Here is a 24,769-nt window from a genome sequence, read left to right on the forward strand (position 1 = left end):
TTTGGAAAGCTAAAGTGAATCACAGAGAGAAAGATTTATGGAGGTATAGATTTGTGAATGAGTGGATGGCATGATAAATTTAAATGAGAGCAATATTTTCCATTTGCATGCTCTTTAATGGGAGGTTGCCCTTTAATATTATTGAAAAGCTGCTGCAAACGTTTGACAAATTGTACAAAGCAGTTAGTTTGCACTTTTTAATTTTACAAAAGTCCCTCCTGGTAGTGTTGCCTGTTTTTCCTGTCTGATAATGATTAATATGTTTTAAAGGGCAATTTTGTTTTGTTTTGTTTTTTGAGGGTGTATAATCAATTATATTTATTGTTTATTTGACAAGTCTTCCAGTTCCAGTGTTAAATATTCTTTGAAAATGAAAGTTTATTGATCTTTGAGAAGAAGTATGCAAATTATCATGCTTTTATTATATTAGTTAAAATATAAATTGTCTCAAAAAGGACAGTTTAATAATTTCTGGGGTAATTGTCATCCGAACAGGCCTATGTTACTGTCACAGTAACTGTGACAAGTCTATGGGTTTGTGCCTCAGAAAAGTCAGAAATTACAGAAAAAAAACCAAATATTGTCACACCAAAAATCAGAAATGTATAATCTACACAACTATTTGAAAACAATTTTAGATCAATAAAACGAAAAAGAAATATATATATAAAATTGCAATTTTTCCCCCTCCAAACTAATCCAGTTCTTCCCACCTCAAGAATTTCTAATAATAAATGGTCCAGACTTTTCCAGATTTGATGACTCATCATGTCACTACGAGATTCTTTCTTCCATAAATCTAACAAAATATAAATGGTTCAGGTGCTGCTACCTGTTTCCGACCACATCCAGCACATGCAGCTCGGTGGCGTCTGCCAGCTCAGCGGGCAGTTTGCTCAGGCGATTATCTCTCAGTGAGAGGACGTTGAGGCTGGCGCAGCCGCCGAGTTCTTTGGGCACGCTGCCGAGCCGGTTCCGGTCTACATTCAGGTTCGTCAGCTTCTTCAGCTTGCCCAGCGAGCGAGGAAGTGACTGTGAGGTGAAATGAAAGGACATTTAAATCTGGTTCATTTGGATTGTGTGCACATATGGTCTAACTTTATCAGAGTAAAGTCGGGGAACCTGTAAATGATTCTCTGTCAGGACAAGCTCTGTGAGGTTTTCACACTCTCCAATAGAGTCGGTCAGTTGAGTTAGTCGGTTCTGGTCCACTTTCAGGATGGACAGCTGCTTTAAACAACCTGGGAAGAAAACACACAATAAAACATTTAGAAATTTAAACAATCCCTCAGAAACAGAGACAAAATGTTATTCTTATTTGGAGGGATCTGTCTTTTTAACTATTAAAAACAAAGTTCAGGAAGGTTGGAAGCGTGGCTGAAACAGCATTTTGGACAATGAAACCGGAAAAGTCTGAAAATGCTAATATTTTCTTAAACTGGTTGAGACTTTAGAAAAGGCTTAATGAGGCAGTTGTCCAGGGCACCAAGGACTTAGATTGCATGTTTTACATTGTACCTTATATAAAACTTATAGGCCCGTAAAAAACGTGCTGTTTTAATATTGCTAAATTTTTATCAATGTATAGAAAACTCAAATATTTGAAAACTCCAGGGGGTTTTAAACCTATTAATGTACTGTCATTTAGATGAGAAAAATCCATATTTTTATTATTATTTAATGGGGTAGGGCATCAAAACTGGCACTAGCCCAGAGGCCCTTATCTTTCTACGTCTGGTCCTGTTTCCATACATCATATCTTTTTCAAAACACATAAATGGAATTCCAAACATAGGTGTACATGGCTTAGAAATAATTCAATTCAGAGACTTGGTGCAGGTCTGGTCAGGTTTTTCACTGAAATTATTATTCCAGCAGAGGGCAGCATCATCCTTGTTTAACAACTCTATTTCAACCATCATTTTGCAGAAAAAAGAAAAAAAAAACACTTTGCAAGCTTCAGAGGTTTCCTGCAGAAGCCAGTCCGGTTAAGTTTCTTCACCTATGCTGTCTGGGACGACCTCCAGCAGGTTCTGTGTGAGGAGCAGATCAGTGAGAGCCAGCAGGCCATTCAGCTCGGCAGGAAGTTCATCCAGATGGTTCTCAGAGACATCCAGACACACCAGCCGCCGAAGGTTTCCCAGTTCCTGAGCACAGAAAATAAATGAACAGGTACAACTGTGTAATCAGAGCACAGCACAATAATTTCGTCAAGGAAAACGTCACGAGTTTCATTTAAAAACTGTACTTACAGGTGGTAATGAAGACAACTGATTACGGTCCAACCACAGCTCCCTCAGGTTGGGGAGAGCGCCAAGTGTGTCCGGCTAAAACAAAACAGGATAAAGGACAAGAAAAACAAGGAAAAGATGTTGAAAACAGAATATAAGGTTGCTATTTTTGGTGCAAAGACAAGAAAATCAGGGTTCTTTGTCTTTCATCTGAAGGTTGTTAAAAACGGAGATCTCAGAGAACCGAAACCTTGAGCTCAAGAATGTATCTGAGCATCATGTTAATAAGTCATGACTTCCTGTTCTCTAGATCTGCTATAAACTGGTGCCAAACATTTAGTTGGTTTAATTCTTGTAGGCTTGTACTTTCCTGTAATATTTTATCCATAATTTTTAGTAAATATGATGACATGAGTATAAACAAAACGTTTACAGCCCTGATCAGAAGACTGCATATAGTCAGAGACGATATATGATCCTCAGTCTTATTAAATTACATGAATATATTTGAGTCTGTGTGTATAATCTAAACTATAGAGAATTCCTGTTATGAAAAGAAGCATGTGAATCAAATTCTTATTTGTAAAAGTTATATGAAGTTTGTTTTTTTATTAACTCACAACAAAAGTAAAACCATAACGGATGCATCATTTCAAGCTCAAAATTACGCACGCATTTCTCAGTGAAATGAAGTCATCGTTTGCTCAGTGTCCGCCCTGTGTCATGTTTACCCTGTCCTGTTGAGACAGGTGGGAGTTCCTGTGCTAAAAGTGCCTCTTTAAGCTGTGTTTGCCTAGGTAAACGTGTTTTAGATCATAATTATTTCAAAAAGAATGAAGGTCACTCGGGAATTAAATGAGAAAATTATCTAGAGAAGCAGAGATGTTAACCAACCAAAACTTCCAGTTCATTGCTGCCAAGGTCCAGCTGTTCCAGTTTCACCAGGAAAGAGAGTGACCTGTGAGAAAGAGCAGAAGAAGTTACGTCACTCGAATATCTACTGAGAGGAACAAAGAGTCCACCCTCACATACCGTTCATTACAGAATGCAACCGAAGGCTGCTGTGTAGCTTTGTAAAAATATTCATCTTGAATGTTTTTGAATTCCTAAAAATGCCACTTACGTAGGTAGAGACTTCAACCGGTTCTCCCTGAGCTCGAGCGTCACCAAGTTGGCCAGACTTTTAAACAGGAGAGAGAGGAGAGAAGGGAGGGGGAGGAAAAGGAAGAGATGTTGGTTAGTCAGATGGCAGGTCTGATCACCAGGGCTGCCTGGCACGGTGAGGGGCTCGTCCATCTGCACCGTCTCTCAGCAGGTGAATCGTCTGAGTGGCTTTAATTGAGCAGCTTCACATCTTTCTACCAAAGGCTTTGCAATCATAGTCACACTTCTTGATTTTTCTAACATTTTGTCACATCACAATCAACAAACTTTAATCTGACCAATGCAGAGTTGCAACTGTATCTGCAGGGAAAGGTGGTTCCAGAAAGTCTTTACTGAGATGAGAACAACACAAATGTGCGACAAAATGTTAAAAACTGGCATCTTTTCCTAAATTTTTTTTTTTTAATCACAATTACGAGCCAATTTCTATAGGCTCTTGCCATAGAAATTGTTCAACTGAATAGTTGTAAGTTAAAAATTTTGTAAGGCCCTATAAACAGCAGTTGACGATAGCAAACCATTTATTTTCGATAATCCGTGACATTCAAAAACCCACAAAAAAATAATTCACATAAAATATTTAATTGGACTATTCGTAATATAAAAACAAATAGCAATACGTTTCTGTGATACATACTTTCCAATGTCGCTGGGTAACGTCTGTAATGTCACATCGTTGAGGGAAAGGTGAGCCAGCGCTCGCAGCTGAGTGAAGCCATCCGGCAATCTGTGGCAAAAAGCCGGGAGGAAGAAACGGTGAGAGATTCTCACAATGCTCTTGTACTCTGCATTAACTATTTAAGAGTTTCTACTTAGATATTCAGAGGTTCAACTGTTCTTGTGAAAAAAGTAAAACTTGGAGATTGCAACATAGAAGAGTTGCACAAAATGAATGAGGGGATTGAACTGGCTTCTTATGTGGATTATTGTGAAACCGATACAAATCCAAGCAGCGTTGCGATATCAACTGTAATCTACTCAAACTTTGTTTCATGTAATCTTTTCTTGGAACAAACTAAGCCTAACATACTTTTTATGGACATACAAGCCAAACACAAACAATCTAAAATATGAAACCCATTGTTCAACTAGTATTAAACCTAATTCGATATCGACTTAAAGTAATGCAGGGATTTACCTGGCGAGCGGGTTTCCACTGAAGTCTGCGATCTCCAAGGCCCGGCAGAACTTGATGCTCTCAGGGATCTCTGGGATTTCTGCAAATGGGTCAGACGAGGTAATAATTTATCACGTTAGCTTTAATCGTACCTTAATGCAGGGATGTGCATGGATCAACACTAGGTGGTGCTAAAGCACCTGCTCTTTTTCCTCTTGACAAAAAATGTGTAGCCCTGATTTTTTTTGTTTTTTAGTGGCTCAAGGAAGCGTTTCTGGATCTTAAAGCCTGTATCACTGCTGCCCCACATTTTTGTAAGTTTGCCCGACTGAAGCAGTGGCTGCAATAAATCTCACTACAAAGGCAGCGGTGGGGTCCATGTGTCTTAAGCACCTGCCCCTTAAAATATCTGTGCACACTCCTGCTTGGATGCTAGGAAAAGGTCACTATGACCATGCACCATCAAGTAACGTGCCAAAATATTTTCAGCATCGCTAATTACTTTGATTTAGATGGAAAAAGTTCTCTGCTAAATAACCGTTTCCCATTCATAGTGAACTTCATCAATTAAAATGAACATATGCAAAAGACAAGCAAGTATTTCTATTATTAAGGGTTGTGCTAACCAGGGTTCTCATTTAAGGAACTATTACACATTCTCTTCCTTGAAAGTCCTTCAAAACTTGAATTTCTGGCTTCTAAAAGTAGAAATGATTGTTAGTGGGCCAGGTGGGTGCCTGGATCTAGTTAAACAGTTGCGCTGCAATAAATCTTTAAGTGACTTCCCTGCCAAGTCTTGAAATGTGATCTTTCAGCTCTGGATGTTGCAAGTGCATCTTAATAAATCCCTACAGAGAGAAGCGGCCCCGCTCAGAGCTGAGCTGTAGTTTGAGGTAGGAGGCACAGAGGCAGACAGATGGGAAAGTCTCTTCCAGGCCAAGGCGCTCTGCTCTCACAGCAGCATGTGGTTTAATAGATGTTCTGCTTGCAAGGACAGACAGGGCACAGTGTCTGTGTACAACACAGGAACAATCAGGCATGTTTGAAATATTTCACCTGGCATGGAAAGGGAGGAGTCAGTGTTGACTTTTGGTTTCATTTCTGCATTCTATGCACATTTACAGGATTAGAAATTCAAAAAGCAACTATGACAATCTTTTGATTCTACATTTGGTTTCACAGAGTATTTATGTACCGTTTCTGGAGATGTCCAGTTCCACCAGCTGCATGAAGTTGGCCACCTCAGGAGGGAGTCTCTGGATCACATTGTCACTCAAGCCGAGCTTCCGTAAGTTTAATAGTCTGAAGAAAGGCTGTGGAGACACATGATACATTGTTTAGTAAAAACAACTTCCTTGGGCTCTGCGTTTCTCTTTCTCTTCTTCTACTTTTTTTTCTACTTTAACATCACCTGATTCTGACAGGATGCTTTGATCAAGCACCACTAGGGAGGAATTTGATTCTGAAATTAAATATTCCAGAAAATCTAAATATCCCAAAAACAAAGTTCTATTTTCAAAGTTCATTCCCAAAGCCGTGAAGATGAAAAATATCTATGTTCTGCACACTATTCACAATTAAATACTTTTCCAGATTTAATCCCTGGATCCCTTATTCCTTATTGGACAAATGTTCAAGTTTAAATATGACAGAAATCTATCAATTGTAGATGGATGAAATGAACGGATGGAGAAATGGAAAGGTGGATGGATGAATAAACGCATAGGTAAAAAGGCAAATGAATGTGTTAATGTTGCAACAGATTAATGGAATGACAGACAGATGAGCGGAATGGTGGACGGATGAAAAACTGACCAGTGGTTGGACGTACGGACAGATGGATAAATTGTTTTGATGAATGAATGACAGACAGAAGTTTTGGAGAATGATTAGGGAACGGATATCTTTCCACACAGCATGTTTTTCATACTTTTCCAGATCAATGAAAAGCAAGCAATACAGTAAACCAATCTGTGCAAATTATTCACTCTGATAAATTATGTTTTTTTTAAACACAACTGATCTTTTTACAAGTCTTGTATGTCCAGTGACCGACTCCTGAAGTGGTTCTGAAAACATTCCATTCACATATTTGGGATAAAAAAATATATATCAGAAAATATCCTTTTCACCATAGTGAGGGCTGCCAAACAAAGTGGCTTTCGGTAGGAGTGCGCTCTGGCTGCAGTTCTGCCAAGTGCTTTCACAAGAGCACGTTTGTTGGAGTGGCCAGAGCTCAGCTACATTCCTCCACCAGCAGAAGTGTGTGTCTGTGCTGCTCAGATGGACAGACAAGACTGGAGAAACATGCTGAAACTATGCTTTTATTTACCACCCGTTATGTTGCCCACAGAGGCACTATTGTCTGCGCTATCACAACCCGGACTTCACATATAATGAAGAAAAACTCCTGGGAACATTTCTGGAATGGGGAACCTGAATCAAACTCATTCAGGAATGCTTTCTGTCTGCAGGCTTGGAGCCTAAACCTTAATTTAAATTAAACCTCAGGCCATCATCTGAATTTTTCAACTGGAAAACAACCGTGTGTGTGTGTCTGTCACACACACACAGTTTAATTTACTAAACTGAAAAAAATCCAGATAATGTCAAAGCTCTCCCTCCTCCGCCTGGATTAGGTTTAAAAACAGCGAGCCGCTACGCTCGTGTAACCCAACTGTTGCATAAACATGCAGTATATCAGATAACACCACCTATTCTCCAAGGACATGTTAAAAGTTCTAACTGGGAAGAAAGGATCAAATATACATGTACACACAAAGTGCAACATGGTGGAGAGAGCTCCAGAGAAAAGAGATCAGAGCAGTTCACATCCACTCTGTGCTGTGATGACTGACATTTCCTGTTCTTCACAGGTCGTGAGTGTTTTATTTGGATCTAATTGAATAGGTTCAGGGTAGGTCAGAACTTCAACATTCACACTTTACCAACAGTTTCTGTCCTTTCTGACGCCATCTCTCAGTTCCAAGGGTATGCATATGACAGAAAAAAATCAAAACAATTATTCCTACATCAGAGCTTTTGTTATTTTACTTAGTGTATGGCTCTGTCTTTTCAAACACCCACGATTAAGATAGTCGGTTGTTCACACTGAACCGAGTTCTGGTAATGCCAGATTTTTCTGGGGAGTTTTTTTTTTCTCCCCATTGTCACTACATGCATGCTTGGAATGAGGGATTGCTGTGAAGTCAACACCACAATAATACACGCTCATCCAGGAGGAGTGAATGCTGCAAGTCCAAGTCTTGCGATTCCTTCCAGGGATCCCCAAAGTCGGTCCTCAAGGGCCGGCATCCTGGAAGCTTTAGTTCTCTCCTTGGTGGTATTACTTTTGAGAATGTCAATGTTCTTCTTATGAGCCATCATTTGATCCAGGTGCGTTAAATCAGGGAGAGAACTAAAACATGCAGGATGCCGGCCCTCGAGGACCAACTGTGGGGACCCCTGCCTTAGACACTAAGCTTAAAAAGCTTAAACTGAACTTAAATGCAATAGTTAATAATTTGGATAAATTGGAATGCATGACTAGTATTTTTGGATTAATAATTAATAACTATATAGCAAGAGATGTTTAAGTTTTTTATTTATTTTAATTTTTTTACAAAAATTTGAACTAGGTGAAGCTAAAACTACGCCACTTGAGATCTGGGTACTAGGATATATTTTCTGACAAAGACTTTTTTTTGTAATCTTATAGGCAACATTTCTTTTTTGTACAGTTTTGGCTTAATTGCTCTTGTGAATATATTTTATCAATTTGCCTTGTTTAAGTCTATGAAATCCAGTTAATCTATAACTAAATTAGCCAACAATTATTTCAATAATCAATTCATGACAATTAACCCAATTAATTAAAGTCTTGTGTCAAGACCAAAAAACAGGAGCTTAGAGCAAAGCGGCCAACATACAGTGACAAAACATTTTCTGGGTTTTGTAGGAATTAAAATAAAATAAAACCATATCTATACTGGTGTTCGTTCGGCCTGCAGCTTCCAAAGCGAAACAGGTTCCCAGTTCCACCGCCTCTTCTAAAAGCTTTTTTCCATCTGCGCGTTCCTCTCCGCTCGATATTGTCAAGCGTTTATAAACTGATGGAGCTGAAAACTACTACGTAATGCAATTATGCCGGAAAACAAGTAATTGTTGCGCTCACAAAGGCGTACATTCACTTCTTAGTGCCATCTTAAATAATGGGTTGAGTGGAGGACATGCAGAAAAGCACGATTGACCCTTGAATATCTCGCTCCTCAAAACAGTCTGTAGATGACTAGCAGTGCTGCGTGGGTCAGTGGGAACATTGGGATTTAGTATACCAATACATTTGTGAATGCTGTGTTCAGTCGGCCTTCGCTGAACCATAAGGTGACCATTCGCAGAGTCAGGAAGGTCAAGGCTTTATTCACATCTTTCCAGCAAGAACACACCTAAAACATTATCTGTAGGAGTAAGGGAGAGGAAGAAGAGGAGGAGGCTTTCCTCTAAAAGGGAAGGTGGGTAAATAATGCATGTCAGCAGAGGGCAGTGTGATGTCTCTGTACTGCACTTAAAAAATGATTCCTCTGTTTGGCATCTGCCTGAAGAATGTGGGCTATGACAGAAAGCATGTGTGGGATGTTTTGGGACATACTGGTCAATGAAAGATAAGCCATTATGTTCTTTTCTGTGGTCAGACTGGTTTATAATAAAGAGGACAATGTATGTAATACATTTGAACAAGAAGTTATATCTATTTCTGGACACGCTTGCTTTTAAATTTCACTGACTAACAAGGTGAACATAAAACTATCTTCCACATGGAGAGAGATGCTCTATATGCTGACAGCTGCACAGATGCAGCGTCAAGCCGCTCTTGGTGACGCTGAATGAGTTTTGCTGGATTAGATGGGTTCTGCTTTGAGAAAATCCCTCATTATTACATGATAAAGTGCAGGCTGGTCAACCTGAGGAAGAGAGCAGCGAATCAGCTGGGATCCAAGCTTCACTGCAGCTTTGTATTATCAGCTGCTCCGCTTGGATTACACTCAGATGTTAATCTGTGTGTGTGTGTGTGTGCACGCATGTGTGCGCTTTACAGTCATCACAGAGAAGATCCTGTTGTGTAGGTGTTTTAGTCAGAACATATTGCTGTTTATCAGTGTTGCTTTGGTTTGTGTCTCTCCGTAACTCAGGTTACAGTAGTAGGAATGTGTGCGCCTCAGGGATACAGTGCAAGGTTTAATGTACATACTTATGCATTTATGAGCGATGGTGTTTGTGTAGGAGTGTTTACGAGAACTTTTATGTGCATTAGGAGAGTCTGTAAATTCATTAGGTGGTATGTGAGTGTTAGTGGACCTGCAATAGCTTCAGAGAAGCCAATTAAAGCGTGACTAGACGCAGGCACATTTTGCAGTAACATTCCTCCAGCGTGACCTGCCCTCAGTGTAACATCACCCGCTCAGCCAATGTCTCTGGATTATGTTTAACAGATAAAAACAACACAAAGACCAAGGTTTCCCCCAGTGTATTACAATCCTGCCAGGCCACCAGGCTTTACTTGTGCCCCTATCAGACTAAGCATTGCTTATTTATTTAAGTTTTTAAAAAATGTTTTTATCTTATGTGCTTAGTGCACATAAGGTTTTTCTATCAATTTTGTCCCCTTCTGAGACACCGCAATATTGGGATAAAACAATCCAACAACATCGGAGTGGCCCCAACGTCCGTTTGGGCAGCTCAGATCACTCTTAGCACAACACACACAGCGGGAATATATTTTAAAATGATCTTAAGATTTTAATGATCATTATCCTCAAGATTGTCAGAAGGGGGAAATCTGGACTAAAAAAAGGGAAAAAAGGAAAGCATAATTATCTCCCTGTGTGAACTAGACATTAACACTACTGCAGAAGCCAATGTCTACCTAAAAAAACAAAAAAAACAGAAGGAGTATCTCCATCTCACGAATATTGTGCAGTCCTATTGGCTATGTCAACAACTTTTCATTAAGTAGGTAACAACTTAATAAATTTTCTAGTTCTGAGTCTTCACAAGGCAAAGTGTGTGTTTTTGCTGATGCTTGTGAGTAACCTGAATCTCCTGAGTGACTCGGTGCAGTGAGATTAAGACAGATATTCACAGAGGCTGCAGTGTTCCAGTCAAGTGATTCCACTTAGCTTCTAATTTCCCTACAATTATGCCATCTGACTAGAGATGGAACAGGTCCTACTTACAGCAGCCCAACCACACACAATGGGTATATAACGAGATAAAAGCTTTACATCAAGCAAAGCCAGGTAACAAAACTACAACCGATCATTGTTTTGCAGAAAAGCAAAGTATATTTGACAAAAATCCCTTTTAGTATGGTAATACACAAATTCCAATTTAAACTATCCTCTTCAGGACCGTCCTTCATTCCTCAACTCTTTCAATCGTTCCTTCACAATGCATGGAAACGTCACACTGCAGCATGTCCACCACCTCTGGGGTGAGGGGCTTAATGGGGGCAGGGGAGAGAGAAGCTCACGCTTTTGTATTGCTGGGGACTCAGTGTGTGGGAGGATTTGGTTGTCTAAGAAAGTAGGACTCATTAGTGCAGATTGTTCTCTACAGATATCAAGAAACCTTGTTGTGGTTGAAGCTCCATGCATGAGTGACCACAGCAGTTGGTATCTATGCTTATAAAAAGCTCTATCCATTTTATAAAGTTATATAGTCAAATTTTAAGATGGGTAATCAATATCGTCATGAAAAATTATTTAATGCTTCTTGGGCAAATCATAATCTCAAAAGAAGTTCCTACAACTTCTATACATACATTCCACCCTTACTGATACCCTTTCTATGGCTCCACCTCTCTGAGTTCCCTCCAATTTTCTTGTAAGCAGGACAAAGGCTAAGCAGCCAGTCCCATACAGGGCTGTCAGTCACTCCAGCTCCTCCTGCAGCGGACCAGTCCATTGTCCAAAAGGGCACCACAGAGAGGACACAGAGGGGCTGGAAATGAAAGCACGATGAGTTGAAAGAGGAAAGTGGTGCGCGTTAACAAAAGGCAAGAATGAATAAGAAGAGCTGCGATGTGTGGGTGTGGAGCAAAGAAGAGAGAGCTGCAAGAAAAGGGAGTGACTGGATTATTAATGAAAAGTGGAGGAGAAACTGAGAATTTCCACTGGACTCTGCACCACTAATGAGGACAGGCACTCAAGAAAAAAAGAGAAAAGAAAAAAACTTATCCAAACAACCAACAAACTCCTTGAGCAATACGATGCAATACGAGTTATGAGCAAACCGCTGCCACGAGCTTCACCAGAAAACCCACTCATATCAGGCAACGATACAAACCCAGCCACCTACTCACAACAGTAAACCTCCGCTCTCTCCGCCCCCCAGTTATTCCTTTTTGCTTCTCTCTGTTCAGGTGAACTCATTCGCGTAAAATCAAAGAAATCAAACAAAAACACGTGTGTGCTACTTTGCTAAACTGATGGTGCATCATGTAATTTCTTTAAAATGATACAACTGATTTAAGATTCATTAACAATTTTTACTCTAGAGCCACAAGTGACTTTTTGGACCTTCCACTACTGTTTAAAATATAAATTTAATAACATTTCATGCTTTAAGTTGTTCTTGTTCATGTACTAAATTGATACTTCATGACAGAATCACACTAAAAATGCCAGTGGTATTGTTTTATATCTTTTTTTTGTCATCAAGTTGGAAACTATGTATTTTTTATTTTCCGTCAATTTCAAAATTCCACAGAAGGAAACACTCTTTTCTGCAAAAGTTTTTTGATTTTATAAAAAATGCAGAAAAAGAAACAAAAGGGATTTAAAATGACAAATTTCCTGAAGTAAACATTTATCAAAAACTTTATGTTGTCTGTTTTTTAAAAGGTCTTCTAACATTTGGAGCTCTAAACTAGTCTTACTTAGCTGTACTGAAGGTAAATATGGCTTTTAGTATTGTGAATTTTGCAGACCCCTGGTTTAACCCTTCGGAACAGATCATGCATGTATAATCACGTCTCTGCATCTCCAATTAATACTATTTTAAAAACCGATTACATAGCTTATATGTTTTCATGTTTGCAGTCAGCTTAGAAGGCCCTTTGAGCCTTTTCTGCCTCATCCACTTTCAGTTCCCAAGTCTGGGAAAGGCCACACAGGGAGACGGGTGTGGTGACTGACAGAATAACCCCCATCTACACCGCTTCCACCTGTCCAGGTTGACTTTGATCTGCAAGTGCAAACAGCCAAGCAGAAAAAAGTCGAGTGTGCCACCAGATGTCAGCAGCTTAAGGTTTGCCCAAGAAATAAATGAAAGGAAAAAAAAAGTGAGGAGAGATTGCAGCTTAGGCTCATTAGTAACAACAATAACAATTGGGTAGTGGTTTATTTTCCTCTGTAAAAGAAGGGTTTTTTTTTTTTTTTGCATGTTTAGTTTAAACTTCCTGGATCATTCAATTGATGTTTCACTTCACTGTTCAATATTTTACCTCAAATTTTAGCTGCTCTTCATTGGCTCTCTGTAAAAACTAACATATAATTTGAAGTTCTTGGCTATATAAATCCTTCAATGTTCAAACTACATAAAATGAGATTTGGTTGCTCCATATGTTCCTAATGGAGCTTTTTGCTCTCAGTCTGTAGTTTTCACAGTGCTTCCTAGAATTTGTGAAAATAGATACACTAGTTATCAAGCTAGTTATCTACTTTTAAGACTAGGCTTAAACTATACTTTTTGATAGAAATGTGTTACGTTTTCTCTAGAGGTCCCACTAAAAACTAATTTTACTTTTCTACTTTTTCTGACTGCTCTATATGAATGCAATATCTTCTCTTATCGCTTCCATTAGCTTTATCTTCTCACAGTTTTTTCTCCATAAATGGTTCATCTGGTCAATTGTTTGTATTTGCCTTTGTCTTTCTTTTCAAAAAAGCCACAGAGTCACTGCTTCCAAACACTACATGTAGTGTTTGCTTCCTTGGCCCGCTTGGCATTCAGTATTCATTCTGTATATCTGCTCTGTCTGCTAAAATTTTACAACGGTCAGTCACAGCAGGACGGCCAGTCATACCAGGCAAAACAGGTTGTTCTGGAGGTAACTTCCTGCTAAAAGGGAGTTGTTAAGTTTCCACTATTTATTTACATGCTTGCTAAGGAAGAGGGCTTTCAGGAAAGTAACAGACTTCTTGTGCTTCAACAACTGTTGTGCCTCATTTCTTCTGAGAAAAGCTGAATTTCCAAGTTCCACGTAACAAACTGTGGAAGTTTCGAGAGAAAACGGTTTTTGTTCTCACAATAAACCCTGAGGCACACAGAAACCTGTGCAATCTCTATTCTGAGCCTATTCTGCTACTGTCTCAGTAGAATAGAAAACTTTGTGTGGCTAATAGTAGGTAACTTCATTTGTGAGAATTTGCATATTTATTACCTTTTAAAAATTTAAAATCTATTCGACATGAACGACATGAAAACCTCTGAAAAAGACACTTAGAGCAAGTTCCTTTTTAACAAAATGTAAACAAAAAGGGAGTAGTGTCAGATTTTAGCGCTTGTAGGATTTATCTTGTCTTTCGTAAGAATACCAATAGAGCTGCATGTTTGTTTTAGTTGTATTTACACAGAATATCTTGTGCTGTACTTTGCTTCCTGCTTTTGGAGTGGTCCCTGGTCTGCTTGGCATTCACATAGCATTCAAACAGCATTAGATTTCACTTCAACCGACCAAGACCGAGGTTTTTAGGAGGACTACAGTTCACTCTTTTGGTCTGCACCAGAGCTCAATTCAGACCTCCCCAAACGAGCTTGACTTTCTCGGTAAACAAATCAGAGTTTGATTAAAGCAGACTAAAAAGTGCTGATATGATCACACCCTTATTTTTGATTCAGTAGTGGACAGAGGTTATCAGATCCTTGAGCCCCCAAATAAGTACCCTAATAATGCCTAAATGCTAAAACATTAACAGCTGCAAGAAGTCCTGCAGTTTATCTTATTAAATCAGCTCCTCGTGCAGCATATGCTAGATGTGCTGCCTGGTGTTCCTTCATGTGGTGAGTCAGGTCAGAGTCAGTTAGAAGGGGTCTGGGTCAACACTGTGCATGTATACAGTTTATATATGTCTGTACACAAACATACTTGCGTATTTATGCTTGCTGTGCCACAGATCAGCCTGTGTAAACAGGAGGACATGTGGAAAGAAAACGGAAAAATACTCGGGCAAAGAGAAAAGCCCTATAGTGAAGCCATAACATCAGTACCTGCTGAGGCTACAGTACCTCGAGTGTTTCCTTGAAGCTGGACTTAGTGCTAAAGCATTTCATGAGTTGACATGAGCTCTTCTGTTTCTGTGGATTTGCCAGCATTCATCTAGGCAGGAATGTTCTGCCTTTAGATCCCTATTGGACAGCTGGATGCTCGCTTTAGTTCACACTGTAAAACAAACAAGCTGATATCTGCTCCTCAACTTGAGATTGACAAAGTACAACTGGACAGAATAGTTTCAACACCTAATTACAGGAAAAACATCACAGCTAGATGGGATATATCTGCTGAGCAGGGTGATGTTGTGTGAGTAATTAGGAGGATCAGGCTGCAGGTTGCACAATTACTTACTTTAAGACCTAAATGTAAAATTCTTGCGACATACATTCCCAGTCAGCATTTAAAAATAGTACGACTGAAACAATTAATTGGATTAATCACGATGAACTGATTACGGAAATAATTGTCAGCTAATTAATCATTAACTGGAGGTACCTTAAAATACAGTGCAGTAATTAAGCCAAAACATTTTGCATGCAAGATGAAAACACCTTTGTCTGTAAATATGTTTTACCCAAAAGTCTTCAAGTGGCAATTTTAGCTTCACCAGTTCAAATTCAATAAAGAAGCCAATCAAGTTAAGTTTTAGTCAGTAAAATATTAATTTCTAATTTTAAAAAGAAATTGAGCCATTTATTTTCATATTTTAAGGTACTTCTAATATTGCACAAAAAAAGGCTTAAGTGGTTAATTGAGAAATCTATAGAATGTGCCAATTTTTTCTATTGTACAATCTTGATAACCAAGATACTCCTGAAGTTGCAGCCCCAAAAATAGACAGTAATCCTTCCCATGTGGCTACATCAGTGGGGTAATCTATGCTATGTCACAGCGATAGAAAAGCTTGTACCACATGTTCAGGGACACCATGACCACATCTTGATTCACACGGAGTCACTGCACAGATTTGCAATCCAAACCACATTCAAAGCAGCCTTCAGGCTAAGAGCTTCAAACCCAAGTCTGCTCCAAGCTCATACACCTGCTCTGGAGTTCCTCTCTGCATAAAATGTACACTATAATCTCAGGCTTTACGAACAACATCCCACTTCTACTATCAGAGAGAGGAACCAACAATGCAACATCTTCAAACAGAGAGCTTTGTGCAAGAGGAAATAAGCAAACTGCTCGTCTCATACTAAAACTTTACACGATTAGGATAGAAAGTTATGAAAGCAAAGTACATAAAAACTGACATATATAAGCCGGCAATTGAGTCTAACAGGAATGAATGAACCCAGGAGGAGATAAACTACAAAAGAGAGTTGCCCACTTCCCCTCAGACTTCATCACACGCACCCACCATGTTCCTATAAATACGACACAAAACCAGAAGTCCCTATTGTTTAGGACACAGAGGTCCTTCCTGGATGGACCAGATCCGGTATGTGCTGCCAGCCTGCCAGCTCTTGGTCTGACTCAGACTGGAGTCCTACCAACATGACCACCACAACCCATAGTGCACACAGTTTAAGGTTGCAACTAGCGATTATTCCGGAATTAATTTGATGACTAATTGGACAAACAAATTGGCAGATTTTTTATTTAACCACTTAAACCATTTTATACAATATTAAAAAAAATACATTCAAATGCAAATTCAATTCCTTTTTTAAATAAGACAAACATTTTATTGTGTAAAATTACAACATGGCATTCATTTGATGAATCCTTAATCATTTGAAGGAAGGGATCAAAAGCTACAAAAATGCTTCCAACAGTAACATGTGAAAATCTTCAATATGTTGTAAGCTTTTTTTTTTTTTTAGATTAGCCCGTTCATAATTAAGCAAAAGTTGTTTAATATTATTTTTTGTACAGAATTTTAACTGGGTGAAGCTAAACCTACATGTGTTTTGGCTAAATAATAATTATAGATAAAAGAAAGGGGTCAAAAGAGAGCCAGAAACCTCTGGTCATAGACATTTCATGTGATTTGTTTTACTAGAGTCATACATATCAAATGCTGAAATTGTCTTGTTGTATCCCATTTTGTTGACATGTAGCAGGACCCTACTGTAACTGTTTTTATCTTGGTAAAATGCAGGTCAAATGAAACCGTGTTGGGTTAGCACATAAAAGCCAATAAACAACTGAGGTGATAAAATGCGAAAAACCTCAGAGTATAAATAGTTCTGCATGAGACGAGAGTATTTCATTTTTTCAGTGCATTAAATGCAGCATATTGCATCATGGTTAGCCCAACACAAATCCATTGCTGTGTTTCCATCTTCCTTGAATAATGTCTCTAATTGAGTGATACTGGCAGCTTGTAAATGTTTTATCAGTGAGTAGATTACTCCTGTATGTAATGAAAGTAGCAGCTGTGGTTTTATAGATTAAAAAATAAAACGTCCACGCAGTGCATCTCATATCAACAAAACCAAGCAAAATATCTGGTTGAGAACAGTTTCTCAATCTGCAGTAAACCACAGAAAGTTCTTATGCAAAATCAGAAAAGTGGTTCAAAGTGTAGCAGAAAGGCACCTTCATGTAGTTCATCGGCCTACCATCCAGCCCCCAGTGGAAAAATAACTGCTCCACTTTATGTTGCTATAAAGTTTCCATGTCTTGCTGCTGTAGCTCTTTCAAAGTCCAAGGACAAAGTGCAACTCTGACACGAGCTACACTCTTGCCTCGTCTCCGTTTGATAGCTTTGGCTCGAGTTGAGGCCAAGGTTGCTCTGCAGCAAGCAGATTTTTCAACAGCAGTGGTCTCGACGGGCACAGCGCTACAGAAGGTCTGCAGTGACGGGAAAGCCCCAACCCACACGGTGTCCTCTCCCTGACAACATAGCGTGAACGTGCCCCCGCGTCAGGCGGACTGGCGGCCCTGGGAGATCCATCGCCTTGGAGACCAGAGTTAGTTTAGCGCAGCAGCCGAGGCAACAGAAACCTCCCTGGTGACGCCAGGCTGATGATGAGATTAAAAGAAAGCCTTGATACAGCTCTCCAAATGCAATTCTCTTCTTTCTTAATGATTTGCTTTTTACTGCAATATTAGGCCAAAGATTAGTTTCCTAGATGATACACCTATTTTCAATAAGAGGTGAAAGACAACGACTTTATTACGTGGGATTACAAGCAAGGCCCAATTCAAATGTCACCGAGACGACATAATTACAGAGGTGGCTGCGACTCCCTCCCACATGACTCCAGAGAGGATCAGCAGGAGGATCGACCACAATGCCAGCTCTAAGTAAACAGGCAAGCATGGGCTGATTCCCTACAGTCTGCCCGCAACGTTCCCCTGTGAGCCTGAAGGAGAGGGAACCTGCTTCAGAGCTGAAAATACACATAGTGACAAGCTGATGAAGCAGGCAGAAAGGTTTCACCTCTGCAGGTGTGCCGTGAAGGCATGGAAAAGCACAAAGAGGCACAGTTCAACCCAACAAAACAAGACAATTCATCAGTATGTGACAGTACTTGACCTTGACACAATTAAGAGAACAGGTTCTATTAAAACTAGATAGTTACGTAATGATCCTGCATCACAACTCTTGTCAGACTTGGCGGTATTCACTTTAACTCCTAGGAGTTTTGGATCAGACGTTTTTCTCCAAAATGGCATGTCAAATGCAGAATGTGTAATTTTTTTTTCACCTATGCTCATCAAATGCATCAAAGGTAAAAACTCACACCATTTTCAGTCTATATACCCATAAACCAAAGAATGTCCTGACATTTACACAGCAGGTAAACGCAATCCAAATCTGACTTTTTCACAGAAGTCTAAAAGGCCAACTTCAAATCTTTTCAACCTAAATAAATAAAATTTCTGCCACTTCCATATATAGTACTACATCATTATAATTTTGAACTTATTCGAGAAGTCTGGGTCACTGAAAAGCATCACATCACAATCCCATCACTCCTAGTTCTGACTACACATCCAAACAGATTTGTCTGCAGAAACTGCTGTCATTGTCCCACAAAAAGCCGTTCCTATTAGTTGTGCTTTCTTTTCATTAGCTTCCTTCATGCTATGATTTTGTGACAATACTGTCAGCTCCCATTACTGAATAAACCCATTACTGAATAAACCTTTAAAATTAATCCATAGACTGATTATTATTATTATTATTATTACTTCTGTAAACAGTTTGCTGCTGTGTTCTTCTGTGACTGCAGGTCACAGAAGTTCACAAAAGTCTGATTGTGGTCACATTATTCAGTAGCATAAATGACAATGCAAACATTTTTAAAAAATAAAAAAAATCTGAATTGAGAATCAAGACTTCCTGTGTGAATATGCCCTTAAAATGTCTTCATTAGCCCCAATAAGTTTTATGTGAGCATCTACATAAGATGCATAAATTGCACCATGAAAATCCTTTACGTGCAAAATGACAGGTCAGAAAAAATTAGGAGAAAGATTAATAATTAGGTGAAAGACAGAGAATTATAAGTATGTTTGAATAAATTGCCAAAAAACAGCAGCATAGTTTCTTTAACCCCTCAAACCTACTGTGCAGTCAGTCACAACATTTTTCAACAAATGAGCCGTATCTGGACTCTATAATTCAGTCCTGGTGTGAAAACAATCTCGGTCTTTATCCAACTATAACCCCCATCTAAAAACCAGCTAAGAAAAAAAATCTTGTTCCAACATTTCAATTTGTGTTTCAGGCCCCAGAGGAACACAGGCTAGCTTAATTAAAAGCCATCTGAATGAACAGTCTTAGTTAACACAAAAAGACCAAAATTAAGCTTTATTAACCAGAGAATTCAGCTGAGGGAAGTTGCGGGAATCAGGACAAGGTTCTAATGGGATTTGCCTTTGGATGGGCTTTCCTAACAGGGTTTTGTATGCCCGAAGTCTGGGACACATAAGTAGCAGTGTGCTTCTCGGGTTCGGAATTATGGTGTGAACTGAGTTTAGATTAGGGTTAGGCCTGTACTGATAATGGTTAGGTTTAAGGTAAAGGTCAGGGTGGGGCTTTGAAAATGAATGAATGTCGATGCAAAATTGTTGTCAAATTAGAAAGACATAATATATGTTTGTGTGTGTGTGAGAGAGAGAAAAAGAGGGTTGAGTTCAAGATCCAGAGGGCAGGGCAAAATCCTGGGGATTCCAGACATGCCTGCATTTCCTAGGAATGTTTGCTAGTGAAACACGGTTCTGCTGAGCCATTTCCACAATGAACATCAAAATACTCCTAACAGATTCACACTTCAAATTACATCTGTGCATATAAATTAAATGTCTAAATGTTTTGTAATCCTTTGGAGCATTTATCAAGCCTGACAAAATTCCGAAAGTGACCAAATGTCATTAGATAGCTGGCTTGGAACAAAGGAAAGCATAGAAAAATCAAAAACAAAGAGCTACATTGTGGAATAAAGCCATTCCTGGAGTCAAATTAGTCAAGCATTTACAGTAAACAATGCCCTGTCTCTCCACACTTACTTAATCAGTTATCAGACACGGCTGATCTGTTGTCACTACATCAACACGACACAAAAAGGATTAAATTCTGAAGCTAAAACACAATAAAGGAGGGAAGAAAATAAAAAACAAAAACCATCCAGGGTGGCTGAACTGGAGACGAAAAATGCATCCCCCCCAGGGGCTGACTGCCAATGTACTGCTGCATTAATGAATGGCCCAAACTGTTTCTAATACATTTGTTATTCATTATTGCTGGCATAAGCATGAGGCAAACATGTGTGTGTCTTTGTTATCTCCAAAGCTTCCTGCTGGGCTTTCAGTTGACATCACTGTCACAGACACAAATATTCACCCATCAGCACCTCTCTATTAAATGCCTAAAACTAGTCATGTGGCACATCCCGTACATTCAGCCTGTGCCATATTGTGTTTGTTCAAACACACATTAACCAACCAGGACCGTGACTCATTGTTAAACCAGAGTCCAAAAAGGATGACCACAACGCAGAAACACGGGTGGTCCAAAATGCCCAGCATTATTAAAAATCAGCAAACATTCTGGAGTTTAACACCGTGAACGCGTACAGTTTGTGGTTGCAGTATAGTAGCATATAGTTTTATATGGTTGTTAAAAAATAACGGCTGAACTTTCTAGCCAGTTATCAATGCAACACAAATAAAAGTGTATATTTTAATGATTATATTGTGATGAAATATCAATCTCATACAAACATTTATGATATATGTACAGTTACAGTCAGAATTATTAGCCCTCTCATCAAATCACACAAAACTCTTAATATTTCCATGGAAATGACCATAGTAAAAACTGTTCATACTTCCACAACAACAGACAAAATCTCTACAAAGTTTGATTGGTATATTTTACATTTTGTGTGCTGAATTGTAATAAGAAAACTGATTACAACTGAAATAGAAACTCAGAGATCCTGGTTTGGAAACGCTCTTCGAATAACACTTCTCAGAGGGGAAGTGGTTACTGAAGGAAGAAAAATGTGGCAGGCATGCTAAACATGCTCATTATGCTAACATGAGGTGCAGACATAATGATGCATTACATAAAGCTTCTTCTTAAGGCTCATGTATTTAACAATTTAACACAATAGCAAATCAATATTATTTCCCTCTTAAATGGCCAAGGCATCCTTATTTTGATCCTGCAGAAAAATCATTATATCGTGCATGACTGGAAAAGTGAAAAACGATTAAAAGGCAAAGTGCAGCAAGTCTTTTTGGTCACATTTTATTTATAAAACTCTCTCTGTCCCAATACCTGGATGATTTTAATGCAGCAAAACTTCAGTGATGTAGCAACTCTCTTTTTCGTTTATTCAAGAAATAAATAAGTACTCTTAAGACAGCTTTTTACAGTTTACAGAGGGAAATCTGTTAGGTTAGAGATGCACTTCAACTTGTTTACACTTTAACATTGAAGGAATAACAACTAACTCCACCTAAAAAAGATTTTTCCAAAGTTACTATGAGGAACATTTCTCACACTTGTCGTCCTGTTCAATGACAATGGGAAATAGCAAACATCCCAATCAATAGCTTAATCAATAATGAGGCTAAGTAGAAAACAGAATAATTTAGATAAGTTGTTAATGATTACTGAGTCAATGACAGCCTTGCTGATAGGTTCATTCTCAAAAACAAGATCATTTCAAGATAGCCACAAGCATTCTAAGGTTGAATTATGGTCAAAATTACTTTTTCCTCATTTTCCATGGGACACAAGCATTTTCTTATTCTTCTGTGTCACACAGGAATGAAGAGAGTAAAAAAATCTGGTTCGGTTTAGCGAGAGAAATTCCCCGGAATAAAACAAACGGTGACTCAGATCAAGAAAATGCAAATGTCACAACATTTAACACAGCTGCAGGTTTATTTCACTGCTCCTTGTCATAACTTTTAGAATTTTGTAATAATATTATTTACAAGAAATTGAATAATTTAGTTCCTCATCTTACAAGATGGCAGAAAAATAAGTTTCTGCCATCTTTTCGTATTTTTTCCTCAAATGCGTGCCATCAAGCTTGTAGGGCTGAAACAATTAATCGGATTAAATATTGAAATAAAGGTCAACTAATTTAGTAATTGATTAATCATTAACTAGAGTTCACAGATTTAAAAAAGGGTAATTTGTTAGAAAAAAAATTAATTGTACAATAAATGTCTAAATTTAGTTTCTCAAAATGTTTTACCCCAAACTTGACCTGGTTCAAATTTAATAAAGTACTGCTATATTGTTGCATTTTAGGCAATAAAATGTTTATCTTCTTATTTCTAAAAAGAAATTCAGGCTTTCCCCCAGTGTATTATAAGCCTGGTGGGCCACCAGGCTTTACTTGTGCCCCCACCAGGCTTAGCATTGCTTATTTATTGAAGTTTTTTTTTTTATGTTTGCATTTTTTAAGATGCTTATAGTTGATTTTCAGAAACGTGTCCTCCAATCTCAAATTTCTTGTCAACTTTAAGCATTGTTTAACTCAAAAACACGACAAACGGCTGGATGAATGACTATTGAGAATCCTAACCACTGGGTTTAGCAAATATTCTGGAGAAAACCTTGGAATTCAATTTTGTCCGTTTGCATGTTTTAATGTAAATGGACAAAATTCACATTAATTTAATACATTTTTAAAATTGTTAGTTGCAGCCTTATAATCTTGGTATTGAGTTCATAAAATGCTCTAGAACATATGGTTTTGAGCTAAATAGCAGGACATTCTACCCTTTGCTTGATTCCTGCTTCCTGCCCTCAGACAGAAACAATCAACAAGAAATGCACAGACGTCAACAAATCAGGCTTGCCCCTACTGAGGTGGTGACAGAGTTTATGAACTGCCCACACACATACACACACAAAAAAAGATCTGACATAAAACTGCCAATGAGAGCAGCTCAGACGTAAAGATTCTCTCAAAAAACAACTTTAAAAAAGCAGAACAGCACCCAATTGTTCATTGCTGAGCAAATCAAGAGGGAACTGTGCGAATCAGCCACAAGTTTCACTACAACCTGTTAAATGGGTCGTATCAGTCAACTAGATTCAATTGTAAAACGCAAATTGGACAGAGATAAAAGAGCTACAGGTGACAGAATATGACTCATCTAAAAATCAGTGGTGCTGTTGCATAAAGTTAGGCAGAGGATGTGAAGGCTATCAGGTTTCGGAGTGATAGCGGCCTCCAATGAAAGGGCAGCATTTGTTTGTGGTTAGTTTATAAGCCATCCTGGATGACCTATTCCTTCGCAGGGACACCAGCACCCCAAACGGATCAGCCTCAAAAGGACTGAAAGGTCCAGAACAGCAGCTTCGTCCAAACAAACATTTGGGTGAATTCAGCTGTTCCACATTTCAAGATTAGTAGCAGCAAGAATATTTATTAACACCAGAATTCCATCTTTATCAATGTTAGAAAGAAACTATGGTTTTTCTTGGGCAAAATGAAACAAAATTGTTCACAAGATATTATTTACCTTGTTAACCAATGAGCAAATACAGTTTCTGTAGATAAAGTTTCTTGAAGTTTGTATTACCATTCTTTAGAAATGTTTCATGAGGTTAAGATTACTCTGATTTCTGTAAAAAAAAAATGAAATAAAATACAAATAATATAGTAACAGCATTTGAGAAAATAAAAAACAGCAGAACTGTTATTTGCATAGTTTTGCTTTCTTTTCTTCTCATGGCTTACATGAACAGCAGATTTCATTCAGATTGCTTCTTTTAACTTTTATGATTCATCTTCACTGTTAAATGGCTAAAAATAGTCAAGCTTGAGTTTTTTTCACTCTGAAAGTAAATGACTACACAAAGATTGCACTTGAAATTTTCTGTGATGATTGAAAAGTAAAAAATAAATAAAATACTGAAGCAAAAAGAAAAAGAAAGACTCTTGTTCAGTATTTTCTGTCATGTGCTATACTCTAGCAGACAGATCTCTAACCCTATCACTGTGATCCAGAAGCCACAAACTCAACCTTACTGCAAACAGCTGCCACCGCCAAGCCAGCCATCAATTATTCACTACAGCTTTGCCTCTGTGTTTACCTTTGAGGGTTTCGTCTCAGGCCAGAGTGCACAAGGAAGGGAGGTGACAAGTTTACACAGGTCAGCAAAAGAAAAAAAATATGATTTATCTTTATTACACTCAAGAAACAACATTTCCTGCTACTGGTAGAAGTCTGAACATCATATTAAGGATCAGACATGTTTCGAAACTTGTTCTTATGTTTTAAAATCCTGTTAATGAGCTTCAAGACAACGTGTAGGAACAATTTAAGTTTTGCCCCTCTCCCATCTGTTGCTGCACACTAATGGTCAGTTGGCAGAAAGAGCGCTAATATGGCTTTTTTTCTTTATAAGAATATCAAAAGGTGCTAACTCAAAAACGTATGCCAGCTATCAGTCTTACTATAAGGAAACGCTTTTAAGCCTACAACTGGAAACAAATAAATGGTTTTTCTGTTCAGCAGTAGAATACAGGCTCTATCCAAACAAACAGC

At 38.5% G+C, this 24,769-nt stretch overlaps 1 protein-coding gene across 21 annotated transcripts in view; it reads right to left on the reverse strand.

Annotated features, from left to right (window-relative positions):
- Positions 1-24,769, reverse strand: part of scrib (scribble planar cell polarity protein) — a 69,724-nt gene that overhangs the window by 37,139 nt on the left and 7,816 nt on the right. For all 21 annotated transcript variants that reach the window (XM_055020868.1, XM_055020886.1, XM_055020884.1 and 18 more), the window contains exons 2-10: positions 5,708-5,825; positions 4,534-4,612; positions 4,033-4,122; positions 3,355-3,411; positions 3,126-3,189; positions 2,253-2,327; positions 2,003-2,147; positions 1,123-1,241; positions 833-1,032 (exon numbers count right to left, since the gene is read on the reverse strand). In XM_055020868.1, the coding sequence (XP_054876843.1) occupies positions 833-1,032; positions 1,123-1,241; positions 2,003-2,147; positions 2,253-2,327; positions 3,126-3,189; positions 3,355-3,411; positions 4,033-4,122; positions 4,534-4,612; positions 5,708-5,825 (947 nt within the window). The remainder of the gene's footprint in view (positions 1-832; positions 1,033-1,122; positions 1,242-2,002; positions 2,148-2,252; positions 2,328-3,125; positions 3,190-3,354; positions 3,412-4,032; positions 4,123-4,533; positions 4,613-5,707; positions 5,826-24,769) is intronic.

Source organism: Poeciliopsis prolifica, unplaced genomic scaffold, assembly GCF_027474105.1.
Source record: "Poeciliopsis prolifica strain line A6 unplaced genomic scaffold, Auburn_PproV2 SCAFFOLD072, whole genome shotgun sequence".
Lineage (NCBI taxonomy): Eukaryota > Metazoa > Chordata > Actinopteri > Cyprinodontiformes > Poeciliidae > Poeciliopsis > Poeciliopsis prolifica.